This window comes from Nansenia antarctica, assembly GCF_963989245.1.
Source record: "Nansenia antarctica genome assembly, chromosome: 3".
Lineage (NCBI taxonomy): Eukaryota > Metazoa > Chordata > Actinopteri > Argentiniformes > Microstomatidae > Nansenia > Nansenia antarctica.
The window spans coordinates 3,777,394-3,789,893 of record NC_137688.1 but is presented as its reverse complement, the minus strand read 5'-3'; the positions used below and the strand labels follow the sequence as shown (position 1 = coordinate 3,789,893).

General features: G+C 44.2%; 2 protein-coding genes across 2 annotated transcripts in view; both read left to right on the top strand.

Annotated features, from left to right (window-relative positions):
- dgkq (diacylglycerol kinase theta) overlaps nucleotides 1–1,238 on the top strand; it is a 19,740-nt gene extending 18,502 nt beyond the window's left edge. The window contains exons 22-23 of the mRNA XM_080525180.1: nucleotides 815–967; nucleotides 1,126–1,238. Of these exons, the coding sequence (XP_080381306.1) occupies nucleotides 815–967; nucleotides 1,126–1,230 (258 nt within the window). The 3' untranslated portion in view covers nucleotides 1,231–1,238. The remainder of the gene's footprint in view (nucleotides 1–814; nucleotides 968–1,125) is intronic.
- A 5,726-nt stretch (nucleotides 1,239–6,964) lies between these two features.
- The window catches only part of nfkb1 (nuclear factor of kappa light polypeptide gene enhancer in B-cells 1), a 33,890-nt gene continuing 28,354 nt past the window's right edge, over nucleotides 6,965–12,500 (top strand). The window contains exons 1-5 of the mRNA XM_080526295.1: nucleotides 6,965–7,104; nucleotides 8,283–8,323; nucleotides 9,040–9,106; nucleotides 12,043–12,083; nucleotides 12,475–12,500. The exon at nucleotides 12,475–12,500 is cut by the window's right edge and continues 73 nt beyond it. Coding sequence (XP_080382421.1) covers nucleotides 8,288–8,323; nucleotides 9,040–9,106; nucleotides 12,043–12,083; nucleotides 12,475–12,500 — 170 coding nt within the window. The 5' untranslated portion in view covers nucleotides 6,965–7,104; nucleotides 8,283–8,287. The remainder of the gene's footprint in view (nucleotides 7,105–8,282; nucleotides 8,324–9,039; nucleotides 9,107–12,042; nucleotides 12,084–12,474) is intronic.

The following is a 12,500-nucleotide window of genomic DNA, read 5'->3' as shown; positions in this document are numbered from 1 at the left end:
CCTCTCTCTCTCTCTCTCTCTCTCTCTCTTCTCTCTCCCTCTCCCCCTCTCTCCCTCTCTCTCTCTTCCCTCCCTCTCTGTCTCTTTTTTTTGTAATCAATTATTTATTTCAAAACTGTACACATGAAAAACTCACAATTACACCAAACTTAATAAGTGTCTGCCCTGACTTTTCTTCTTTATCTTACCTCCCACCACTATAAACATGTGTGTGTCTGTGTGTGTGTCTGTGTCTCCGTGAGTGTGTCTCTGTGTCTGTGTGTGTCTCTGTGTCTGTGTGTGTCTCTGTGTGTCTGTGTGTCTGTGTGTGTGTCTGTGTCTCTGTGTGTGTGTCTCTGTGTCTGTGTGTGTCTCTGTGTGTCTGTGTGTCTGTGTCTGTGTCTCTGTGTGTCTGTGTCTGTGTGTGTCTCTGTGTTTGTGTTTGTGTCTGTCTGTGTGGCTGTGGCTGTGTCTGTGTCTGTGTCTGTGTCTGTGTGTGTCTCTGTGTGTGTGTCTCTGTGTCTGTGTGTGTCTCTGTGTGTGTGTGTGTCTCTGTGTGTCTGTGATTGTGTTTGTGTCTGTCTGTGTGGCTGTGTGTCTGTGTGTGTGTGTGTGTGTGTGTCTGTGTCTGTGTTTGTCTCTGTGTCTGTGTTTGTGTCTGTCTGTGTGTCTCTGTGTGTGTGTCTCTGTGTGTGTGTGTGTGTGTGTGTGTGTGTGTTTGTGTGTGTGTGTGTGTGTGTCTGTGTGTGTGTGTGTCTGTGTGTGTGTGTGTCTCTGTGTGTGTGTGTGTGTGTGTGTGTGTGTGTGTGTGTGTGTGTGTGTGTGTGTGTCGCAGGGCCAGGTGCAGAGCGGGCTGCGGTCGGGCATCCGTATCGCCCAGGGCAACTACGTGCGTCTCACGGTGACCCGGCCAATCACTGTGCAGGTGGACGGTGAGCCCTGGGTACAGGCGCCCGGACACATCATCATCTCCGCCGCTGGGCCGAAGGTCAGTCAGTCTGTCAGTTAGTTAGTTAGTCAGTTAGTCAGTCTGTCAGTCAGTCAGTCAGTCAGTCACTTTGACTTTAGTCAAAGTGCTGTAGATTCACTTGATTTGATGTGTTTTTCTCTGTGTGTGTATGTGTGTGTGTGTGTGTGTGTGTGCAGGTGAGGATGCTGAAGAAGGCCAAGCACAAGCAGAAGAAGCAGCAGTCGGCCAGCCTGAGGGAGAGTCGCTCCGAGAGTCCTTCATCCAGCGACGGAGGCCACTGACGCTCCCCAGCCGCGCCTTCTTACCCTGCTCCACGGTGCCACTGGGACTCCATTTTGGCTCCGTCACGGAGCGCAAAGCTGTGGTTGTGGGGCCTGAGGGCCTCCATCATGGCTCCTCAGAGGGGTTTAGCGTAGCTCGCTAGCACTGGCAGCTCCTAGGATGGCGTGTCGACAAAGGAGGAGTCTGTCTGTCACAGGTGTTTACAGTTCTGACCCATTCTCACCTTCCATGTTTAACTCCCATCGGGTCTCGGCCTCCTCCGTTCTAGAGCAGCTACAGAACCACTAATCGTGTCAAATCGTCGATTCAACAAAGTCAAAAATACTCAAAGTGCTTAGAAAACAAAAAAAGTGGGAAGTGTAAGGGAAACATACCAGCCAAAGTAGATTAGGAAAAAGAAATAGCTCACATTTTGCCCCAAATCGCACAGTGGCAAATTAGTGGCATTTGTAACAAAACCATTGTGAGACACACTGCCTATTGTTTGTTACATTACCTCAGTAATACTTAAAGCTAGTCACCTCGATCTCCGTCTCAGTACCACAGTGATACGCATGTCTGGGTAAAGTAAACTGAAGGCTGGCTCCCTTCCTTAGATTACTAAACTGAGGGGGGGTGGGTTTTGGCAAATGTAACTGACACTGATTGATTTTTAATTCTGTGGTAACCACCCCCAGGTCTTCTTTGAAACAAAGAATTTAAATTACTCAGTGACGTTTACATCTACCAAGACCCCGAACCCTTCAGTTTAGAATTGTAGCAACAGAAACGACGCCTAGTGTCACCGAACATTCTCATGTCGCTGACACCCTCATAGATTGTTTAACAACACTTAGTTTTTGTCGAGCGACGCGTTAATCAAGCATAAAACTGCCTCTACCGTGGGAAGGAAAACTGCCGAGTGCTGCTTTCAACGAGGAGGATCGATATTCAAAAGTGGAGACTTATGAGAAATGTGCATATCAGCGCACGCACACACACAGATACACACACACACACACACACTCACTCACTCACTCACTCACTGTGAGACTCACATCTCAATGTTCCTTAAGTGCATACTCACCCCTGTAGTTGAGTACCTCATACTGTATATAATCTCTCCCTGTAGCAATCACTCACTGCTGGATATACGCTCATCGATGCTTAACCACCTCACAAAGACACTCAGAACACCTCACAGATGTCTCGTCAGAGACGGGGAAACTGTAGCGGAAAAGATGTAGGACTTCTTAATGGAATCATGACTTGAAAGTGTCACTCTAATAGTAACACCATGTCTTAGCTTTCTCCACTATTAATTTCTCTAGCTTTCCAGAAGCTACACACATGACACTCTCACTGTACTACAGCATCTAAAAACAAAACAAACCTTTCACGAATCTGCTGTTAGCACCTAGGGCTAGTTGCATTTAAATGTCGTTGTACCTGTTACGAAGACGATACAGATCATTCATTCGTTCGTTCGGATTGTGGAACGATAGTGTTGAAGTATAAAATCACCCCACCGATGTTTTTTCGTTCGGCTATGATATTAGCATGCTGTTGTCTCCTGGCCTGTACAGCCACTCTGTTGTCAAAAGCTAAGCTAAAACTATCTGTAGCAAAATGTGTATTATTATTACCTGTTCACTTGACATGTCAGGACCGTATCTCTGTGGTCTGTGGAGGCTGGCTCGTACTAGGACTTCTTTTAAACACACAGCTTATTGTGAAATTGCAATTTTGACTCGGGGCCACAGGGGACGTACATTTCACCTGCAGCTCCTGTAATGAAACGGCTGCTGGATGAAGACCACAATCCACTATACAGTTGCATTATTATTATTAACTAGGGAGGTTGTTTTTCACCATGTTTTCTAGGTTTCTTTAGTACTCTTGTACGCTTCACCTAGATCAGGTTGAGTCTGTGGTAGAGATGGTGTTTATAGTCCCCCCCCCCCTGTTGACAGTCCTGTCCCCCCCCCCCTCCTGTTGACAGTCCTGTCCCCCCCCCCCCCCTGTTGACAGTCCTGTCCCCCCCCCCCCTCCTGTTGACAGTCCTGTCCCCCCCCCCCCTCCTGTTGACAGTCCTGTCCCCCCCCCATCGGCCTCAATAACAGACAATTCGTCCACATTCCTAGTAATGCAGAAATGACAGGGCCTGCTATGTTGTGAATCATGACTCTAGTAGTAATAATATTATATATAATATAATAATCTAGTAATATGGTTCCCCCCAACACTGTGATTATGTCGCCACGACAGTATTTGACTAACCCATGGTTGTCGTCGTTTTAAAACAACAAAAGAATCGAAGTTAAATGTCAGTTGGTTCGTTCATGTTACTTGGTGCTGGTGTGTGACACAACGTTTGAATCCCTCACTCCAACTGTAGCAGTTTTAGAATAAAGTCCTTTTCAATCAAAGCTTCTAAATGGATGTTGAGTTTAAATCAACGACAGCATTCTGGCTGCCGCGTGACCGCAATGGTGGAATTAATGAGGAATGTGAAGTTATGTTGCAGAAGTGATTTTGGGTTTCACACTGAAACGATTTTGAAACGGTTTAGGTTGGTTTGAATCGATTTTGTCTGGTTTCGTTTTTTTTTTTTTTATATGGTTTTGTTGAGTAGGGGAATTGGAACAGTATGAAGACAGTTACAAGCTTTGATTGAATAGGGAACACAGTGTTAGGTCACCCCGGGCCCTATTGGACACACCGTGGTGATGTCACCCGTTGTTAGTACCTCATTGGCTGTGTTCCGCTTCCTTTCTTTGTCCTCTCTACTTAATGAGAGGGCTGAGGAACAATGGTCCTCCTCCATGGCTGCATCTCCTTGACACCTCCTTCATGGTATCGGTGTGGTCTAGTGGATAGTGAGGTGGACTGGTGAATCGGAAGGTTGTGAGTTCAAACCCCGCCTGAATCACCACCACTAGCACTTAGCCCTCAGTTACTCCAGGGAGGAATGTCCCCGTACTCTATAGTTGTAAATCGCTTTGGATTAAAAAGCGTCTGCTAAAATGGCTAAATTCAAAATTCGAATTCCTTCATCTGCACTGAGCTGATAGGTGAAAGTATTGTGGATGACATTTCCACGTATTTGCTTTCAACCAGTGCAGACGAGAGAAGGGACTTTGGTGGCGAGGAGGGGAAGCTACTATGGAGATGCAGCCTCTCACCTTTTCACCTTTCAAGTCATCCAGTCAGTCAGAGGGCATTGGAAACCACTTGACAACGGTTGTCATGGTTATTGTGTTATGCATGTACAGTCAACACCCCGTGTATGTATTAACAGTAACGTGAGTATTCTAGTCTGTATTATATGAGATATCGTCTAACGTGTATTCCTTCTAGAGATGCATGAAGTGCTGTATTTCTGCTTCCGTGTAGAGGGTTAGGGTCTTGTGTATTTACATCGATATGTAGCCTACAGTATCTTTGGTATATCTTGTCTTTGATGTCAGTGGGGTCAGACCTGCTCCCCAGTGCTCATTGTAAGACACAGTCTGTTTTAGAGGCATTGCTGTGATGCTCGTAGCCATGTGATATAGGCCTCATAACTCCAAACCCCCTAAAGCACAGGAAATGTTTTGTAAACACTGTGTCCGCTCAGCGGCGTTGCCAGCTCCTTAGCTGATAGCTGATATGCTGATATGCTTTCCACTCCAAAGACAATGTCCACTCCACCCCCCACCCCCGCTATGAAAATACTTGGGAGAAGTGGTTTTATAGTCAGTTTGTCGCAGACTGTTTCCGACAGCAGCACAAGGTTTTATGGTTGTAAATGTGCCATTTTTCATTTCACTGTTTCACCGCACTGAAATCTGCATTACAGCAATGTCCCAAGGTACTGTTTTTGTGTTGAATATTGCCATTGTGTGCTTCTAAATACCGTAGTAAGTTTACCGCTTTTCTGCGTCAAAATTGTGCCTGTTGCTGTGCGATGAACCCTCAGTCAGGCCGAAGTGTCGTCCTGTGGTGTCGTTAGGCCTAGGGCCTGTCCAGAACCACGCCCTGGCCCCCTACTGCACTCTAGACACTTGTTTGACATCTGGAAGGAGTGTGTAGGTAAAAGCATTATGGTGAAAACTCCACCTTGCATTCTAGGGCAAGGGTGAGCTACCACTATATTCAGTACTCAAGTTGAGGGGGGATGACATCCCCCCCTGAAATAAAAATGGCCAAAATCATCCCCCTTTTTAAAACTGCCATCCCCCCTTTCCATCCCTTATGTCGTTTTATCAATGAAGGTGATAAAAAATGAATTACAAAATGCTTTTTGCACTAATTGTCCTCTGCATTTGACCCTAACTATGTAAGAGCAGTGGTTCCATGGTAGCCCGGGGACCATCCATAACATGCATGTTGTTTTAGGAGTATAATAATTATCTTTATCCTTTAATAACAATCAAAAGGGTACACAGTTGGTCTCCCACCCTCTGCGCTGTCATCAGCACAAATTGTCCCCATATGATCAAATCCACCATCCCCCCTGATTGTTTTTTACAACTTGAGTACTGACTATATTGCCTATACCTGTCAAATCTTCTCAGATCCACACTACTCTGGTGTGTCGTGTCTAGGGTGAAGGGGCCTGGGTGTGTTTCCAGACAGGCCTGTATCCTTCACGTAGTGCCTCATTGAAGTGCTTCTAGAACCTCAGTGGTGTTATCAGTGTGTCAAAATGTTTAACATACATCTGTGTGTGTCCACTCCAGCTGGTGCAGTGGGTTGTTAATATCTTTATAGACCACTTTGAGCTAATGTGCCTCTAGATAACTTATGTTGTCATTTTTCTGTCATTTTTATTTGCCGTAATCGAAGATATTTTAAGTTTTTACCTTAAGTCTTAATGGACGGTTAAATGTTATAACGAAAAAGTATGTATATTTTTGCAGACAAAAGCTGTTTTTAGTTTGAACTGTAAAGTTTTAACTGTAAATTGCACTAATTGTATTGTTTTACAGAGGCTTTTAGGTGTTAAAGTTTGATTACTATGAATGTTCACATGACTAAATCTAAAGATATATGAAAAGGTAAAGTGTAACACATGTATGTGTCCACCAAAATAAAACTAGACGTGGGACATCTAATACTGTCTTGTTGTCTTTTTAATTGTTATTTCACAGTGGTTTGATCACAGGCCTAATGTAATGTAAAGAAAGGTCATTTGGCAGTGGCATGGACAGTTCTGTAACATCAGGTAACTGGGAAAATTATATAATGTGCTTAAAGCTGATGATAGGTTTGCTGACATTTAATTGCATTTAATTGTTTAAAAACACCTTTAATCATTGAGCTGGTTGATTGGCTGCTGGATTTGGTCAGAAAGGAAATTATGTATATTATGTAAGCTGTGTATGAAATTATTATATTATTTAAGATGCTTCAGATGCAGTTATTATTATTATTTTTATTTTTTATTTTTTTTAAATTAAAATGGTCTAATCAAATCAATCAAATCAATCCAGTTCATTTTACCGTAATACTTCTAAGTGACCGCCAGGTGGCAGATACAAACAGGGTCAACACACCACATTACCGTACCTTCACAAGCTACGTCACTGGGAATTTCCAGTTTGGGGAAGTCAAGTTTCTGAACCAACTCTTCCAAGTCGATGTCGCCAGGCTTAGCTGAGTCTTTTGTTGCCCAGACTAGAGAGAAATCCTCTTCGTTTACCAATGCAAACTACTTTTCATGCTCATAAATCATAAGAACCGTATGTTATATACCGGTGGTGCCATCTGACGAGGCTTTTGATTGTGTCAAACGAGCTGAAATCACCCCAAGCATGGCGCAACAATAATGTCTGAAGCTTCTTGGCTCAACTGAAACAGGACTTCTGGCTGTCACAGCTAGTGGATGTAGACAGAACCTGGGACTTAAGGTAAGAGCATTGACTACACTTTTGTATAATACATTTCTACAGTTACATGGAAGTGTATACGAGTTATAACACTTGTGAAGTGAACTGACAGTTCACAGTTCAGCCATGTAAGTGTAAGTAGCCTCTATCAAACCTTCACCGTTAGCTTAGCTTAGCTTAGTTACACAAACTGTGTTTCACTTAAACAGTCACATCCACTTCCTCATTCCCCAGCTACTACTGGCAGTACGGTACACAACAAAACAAAGAAGTTGGGGTGGTAAATGCTACGTTCTGTGTGCTGTCTTTAATCTTTATACCCTAACTCACAAGGACCCAGGGATGTTAGAAGACAGGGTTTACAATTTGCTGGGTGAAACCGTTCACAGTTCACACAATGCTAGCTTAGCTGATCTTAGGGTGCTGCGTTCGTAAATCCGCTCTGACAGCGCCAGAGCGCACACGGGGTTCGACGTCATAAAGGGACCGAGTCATCGGATTGGACGAGAGCTGTTCCGTGAGTGCTGATCAGATTTCCACAGCGTGTTTACGAACGCAGCCCTAATGTGCCCCATAGCTTCTGATACACAATGTACAGTTTAGTTTTTGCAGTCAAGTCTGACAGACTAAGTGTATATGGATATACTTATATATCTATACGTGTCTGGCTTAATCTTTATCAGTGTAACACGTTCTAGTTTAGATCTGGGATGTGTTGAGATCATTGTATTGTCTTGATGTTCTTGATGTACTTGTCTTGTAAGACAGTTATTATTCATTATTGTAATAATACATAAATAAATAGGTAATCAGTAAGTAAGTAAGTAAAGCTTTATTTATATAGCACCTTTCATACAAGAAATGCAGCTCAAAGTGCTTTTACAACAGGAATAAGAACATAAAGTGATTATAAAAACATATATAAAAACACATACAAGCATAGAATGAATATAAAAGCAGGGGAAAACAGTATGAAGAAAAGGTAAAGATAAAACACAATAAAGATACATTAAAAAAAAAAAGGGAAACAATGTAGGCTACAACCTCTGCTTGTTAATCTAACTTTCCACATCCCTTTCATCTCCCTACCTTACACAGTCTTTCTGTACTTCTCACTAGGACTAAATTAGATCTTTTTTAGCTGGATTGCGTGTTTATCAACCATGACTTTACTCAGAGGTGTTTGTCTTTGATCACAGACGCCATGGCTGAAGAGGATTACCTGCCAGGCCAATCACAGGTAGCTCACCTCCTCCATACCTGTCCTCCTGTGCAATTGTCTCTGGTGGTCATATCAGTGTATCTCAAACAGGGACTGTTAGTCTACCTGTAATCTGTACTTCAGTGGAAGGAGCTTGTATGGTTGGTTTCATGTACGCAGATTATGGGCCGGTTTCAGAGACAAGGCTTAAGCCTAGTCCTGGACTAAATCACACTTTCAATGTAAAATCTCCATTGAAGATGTTTTTTAGTCTAGGACTAGGCTTAAGCCTTGTCTGTGAAACCGGCCCTACGACTATTAGCCTAATCCTAGACTAAAAAGCATCCTCGATTCAGATTTTCCATTGCGCCGAGTCGAGTGTGGTTTAATCCTGGACTAGGTTGGACTAGACTGGACTAGGCTGGACTAGGCCTTGTTGGTGAAACCGGCCCTTAAGGAACAGCCGTGCTTTTTTTACCTACTAAAAGAGCCGCCTCGGGGGTCAAATCGGGGGGTCTTTACAATGCTACTGCCAAATAGCTTTACATTAGCTTATCCTGATGTAATTTTGAAAATGTAAGGATGCTGGGGTGGTAGAACGCACATATCTAGGAAAAGTCATGAAAGGAGGGTCCTGAAATTTGATCGAAGATATAACATGTTTTCTTTACTCACAGGGGTCAGAATGACCCCTCATGTTTGATTAAGTGTTAATATCCTTGTTGACCTTTCTCTTCTTGTTCCTTCACTTGTAGTACTTTGATATAGATCCACTGTGGCTGAGCTTCCCTCCGATGTCCCAGACCGCTGCCCTACGGACAGGTAAGAGCGACAGGGCCGCCTCACCACTCTTATTTCCCAGCATGCAATGTTTTGCCAGGTCCAAAAGCAACCGTTTAGTTTTTTTAGCAGACGCTTTTATCCAAAGCGACTTACAATTAGAGATTACAGGGACAGTCTCCCTGGAGTCATTTAGGCCTAAGTGCCTTACTCAAGGGCACACATGGGGTGGTGGTGGTGGTGGTGGTGGTGGTGGTGGTGGTGGTGGTGGTGTTCCCAGGTGGGATTAGAACTCATGACCTTCTCATCACCAGTCCAACTCGTTAACCCTGAGGCCACCATTACCCCAACCACAGCCTGTAGCTAAAGTGCCATAAATGCCTCTTGTATGACAAATCTCGACCTACACGATATGTAAGGTCGAGCCTACTTTTGTCCATATTTGCGTTATATTTTTTATTATTATTATTATGAATCCTTTATTTAACCAGGGTAGTCATATTGAGACAGTAGCCTCTTTTTCAAATGAGCCCTGGCCAAGAAAAGCAGCACTTAATTAAAAAGACACCACATACAGTATAAAAACATACAATATAACAACATGAAATAACAATAGAAACAGTGAGCGGATACCCTAACCACATAGATAACCTAAGCACATTTGCATGTATGATTCAAAGTCTCTGTAACACACAGTCTAAAGTCAGAGAGTGGAATGAACATGTTAAGTTTCAACTTTTTCTGAAGTACATTCCACGTTGTAACAGAATGCGGTTTTACCAAATTCAGATCTAACATTTGGCACATTAAAGAGAATGCTGTTATTAGACCTGCATGTATATATGTATATGTTACGGTACATGTGGGAAAACTAGGGTTAGGGTTAGGTGCTAGGGTGCTACGGTTAGGGTTAGATGCTAGGGTGCTAGGGTTAGGATTAGGGTTAAGGTTAGACTTGCCAGCATGTACCAAGTCGACGTAGCACCTAACCCTAACCCTAGTTTTCCCACATGTACCGTATTCCCACATGTACCGTAACATATATATATATATATATATATACTGTATATATGTTATGGTACATGTGGGAAAACTAGGGTTAGGGTTAGGTGCTACGTCGACTTGGTACATGCTGGCATGTCTAACCCTACCCCTAACCCTAACCGTAGCACCCTAGCACCTAACCCTAACCCTAGTTTTCCCACATGTACCGTATTCCCACATGTACCGTAACATATATATATATATATGTATATAATACCTAAACGTGCCCAAACAGGCAATAGAGAAGAGATGACGTGTGAAAAGCGGTACACCTCTGTGGTCAAAACCAGCCTCTCTTTTTAGGATAACTGTAACGAGAAAAACAGTTTCGTGACGTCGCGATCTCTCACGAGCTGTAATGTAGATGTATGTACACAGGCCTGACTTCTTCTTCTCCCTGGCAACTCTCACTTCTCCATCCCTCCACACACACACACACACACACACACACACACACACACACACACACACACACACACTACAAAAATAAAACGTTTATAATATTTCGTATAAGGAAACAGAGAGTTGAATAAGACCAGCGGTTAGTTGTTAGTGTGAGCATGGAGGGGGAAGCTTCTCCTTTCTGTCTCTGGCGGCGGGGGGGGATACCCCCTCTGTCTCCCCTATCCAGTAGCACATTCAAGATGAGTGGTCATGCCCTCACACTGTCAGATACAGAGGCTCATGATGTCATTGTGTTACAAGTGAGGATATCGTCAGGGTATCAAGCAGACCTTGTTTCCTTGTTTCTTTTCCCGTTTGGCACACGGCCACCTCATATTCCAGCATGGTTTGAATTCCGTGTCCGTGTCCGTGTGTGTGTGTGTGTGTGTGTGTGTGTGTGTGTGTGTGTGAGAGAGAGAGAACTAAGGTCAGGAACAGTGTTGATAATAATATATACCAGGCTAGGCTAGGTTTGTTGTTTACCTGCCTATGAAACAGGGGTAGTGGATTCTCTAGAGAGTGAAGCAGCATGGCTGGCGCAGGCTTCTGTGTGGCTGGCGTGCAGGAGGATGTGGCAGGGGGGGGTTGGTGGCCTGGGGAGGCACAGGGCAGGAAGAGGAAGACTGAGGGTTCAGTCTCAGGAGGAGAGAAACCTGAGAGAATCGTTTCTTTTTTCTAAACGCTAGTTTTTTTTAGTTTCTTTTCTTTTTAGTTTTGTTTTTGTAGGAGGTAGAGTCGCCGTCTAATGATCACAAGGTTGGCAGATCGGCGGTTCGAGCCCCGGCTGGCCACATGTCGAAGTGTCCTTGGGGCAAGACACTGAACCCCAAAATTGCTCCCAGTGAGCGGGGCCGGCCGGCGCCTTGCATGGCAGCTTGCCGCCATTGGTGTGTGAATGTGTGTGTGAATGGGTGAATGAGAGGCCGCTGTAAAGCGCTTCGGAGCAGCTTTGGAGCAACAAAAAAGGCGCTATCTAAGTGCAGTCCATTTACCGTTTACCATTTGTTTTCTGCAGACATGGGAAAAGTCAGTCAAATCAAATGCAGGAACATGGTTCTTTTTCTTTCTGTGTCTGTGACAGACAGTCAAAGAACCACCACCACCCTCCCACAGTCCAAATGAATGAAGTACTCCAGGTCTCTGTGGAAGCATTTCCGAGATCCTTGTTTAGTGAGGATCTGAACTTCTCCAGTCCAAATGCATTTGTCTCAATGTGTTTTGGAGACAGCTCAGGGCTACAGCCTGTAGGCAAGATGTTTGTTGAATCAGGCAAGACATCTGTAAAACACTGCTTTGTTAAAACATCAGGTTATGATCAAACCTACGTCTTTAACAAAGCCGTGTTCTACAGATTTCTTGCCCGATTCAACAAACATCTTTGAACTCACAAACGCAGCTGACCACAATCGACAATGATGTGCTGTGAAAATGTGTGTACGTATTTAGCAGAAGTATGATCTTCAACTTGTGTCTTCTGTTTTAAACTACAGCTGATGGACCATACCTCCAAATCACGGAACAGCCTAAACAGGTAACCTTTGACCTCTCCAATGTGCTTCTTTAGATGTTACGGAATGTATGTCATGGTGTTACAGGTTTATAATAAAGGGGGAGGGGTAGTAGACTGGTGGTATTAAGTCTCTCTCTCTCTCTCTCTCTCTCTCTCTCTCTCGCTCCTTCTCTCTCTCTCTCTCTCTCCTTCTCTGTCGCTCTCTCTCTCTCTCACCCTCCCTCCATCTCTCTCTCTCTCCTTCTCTGTCTCTCTCTCCATCTCTCTCTCTCTCACCCTCCCTCCATCTCTCTCTCTCACCCTCTCTCTCTCTCACTCTCTGTCTCCCCCCCTCCCCCTCTCTCTCTCTCCCTCCACCTCTCTCTCTCCCCCACCCTTCTCTCTGTCCCTCCCTCCATCCCCCCCCCTCCAGAGGGGCTTCAGGTTCCGTTACGGCTG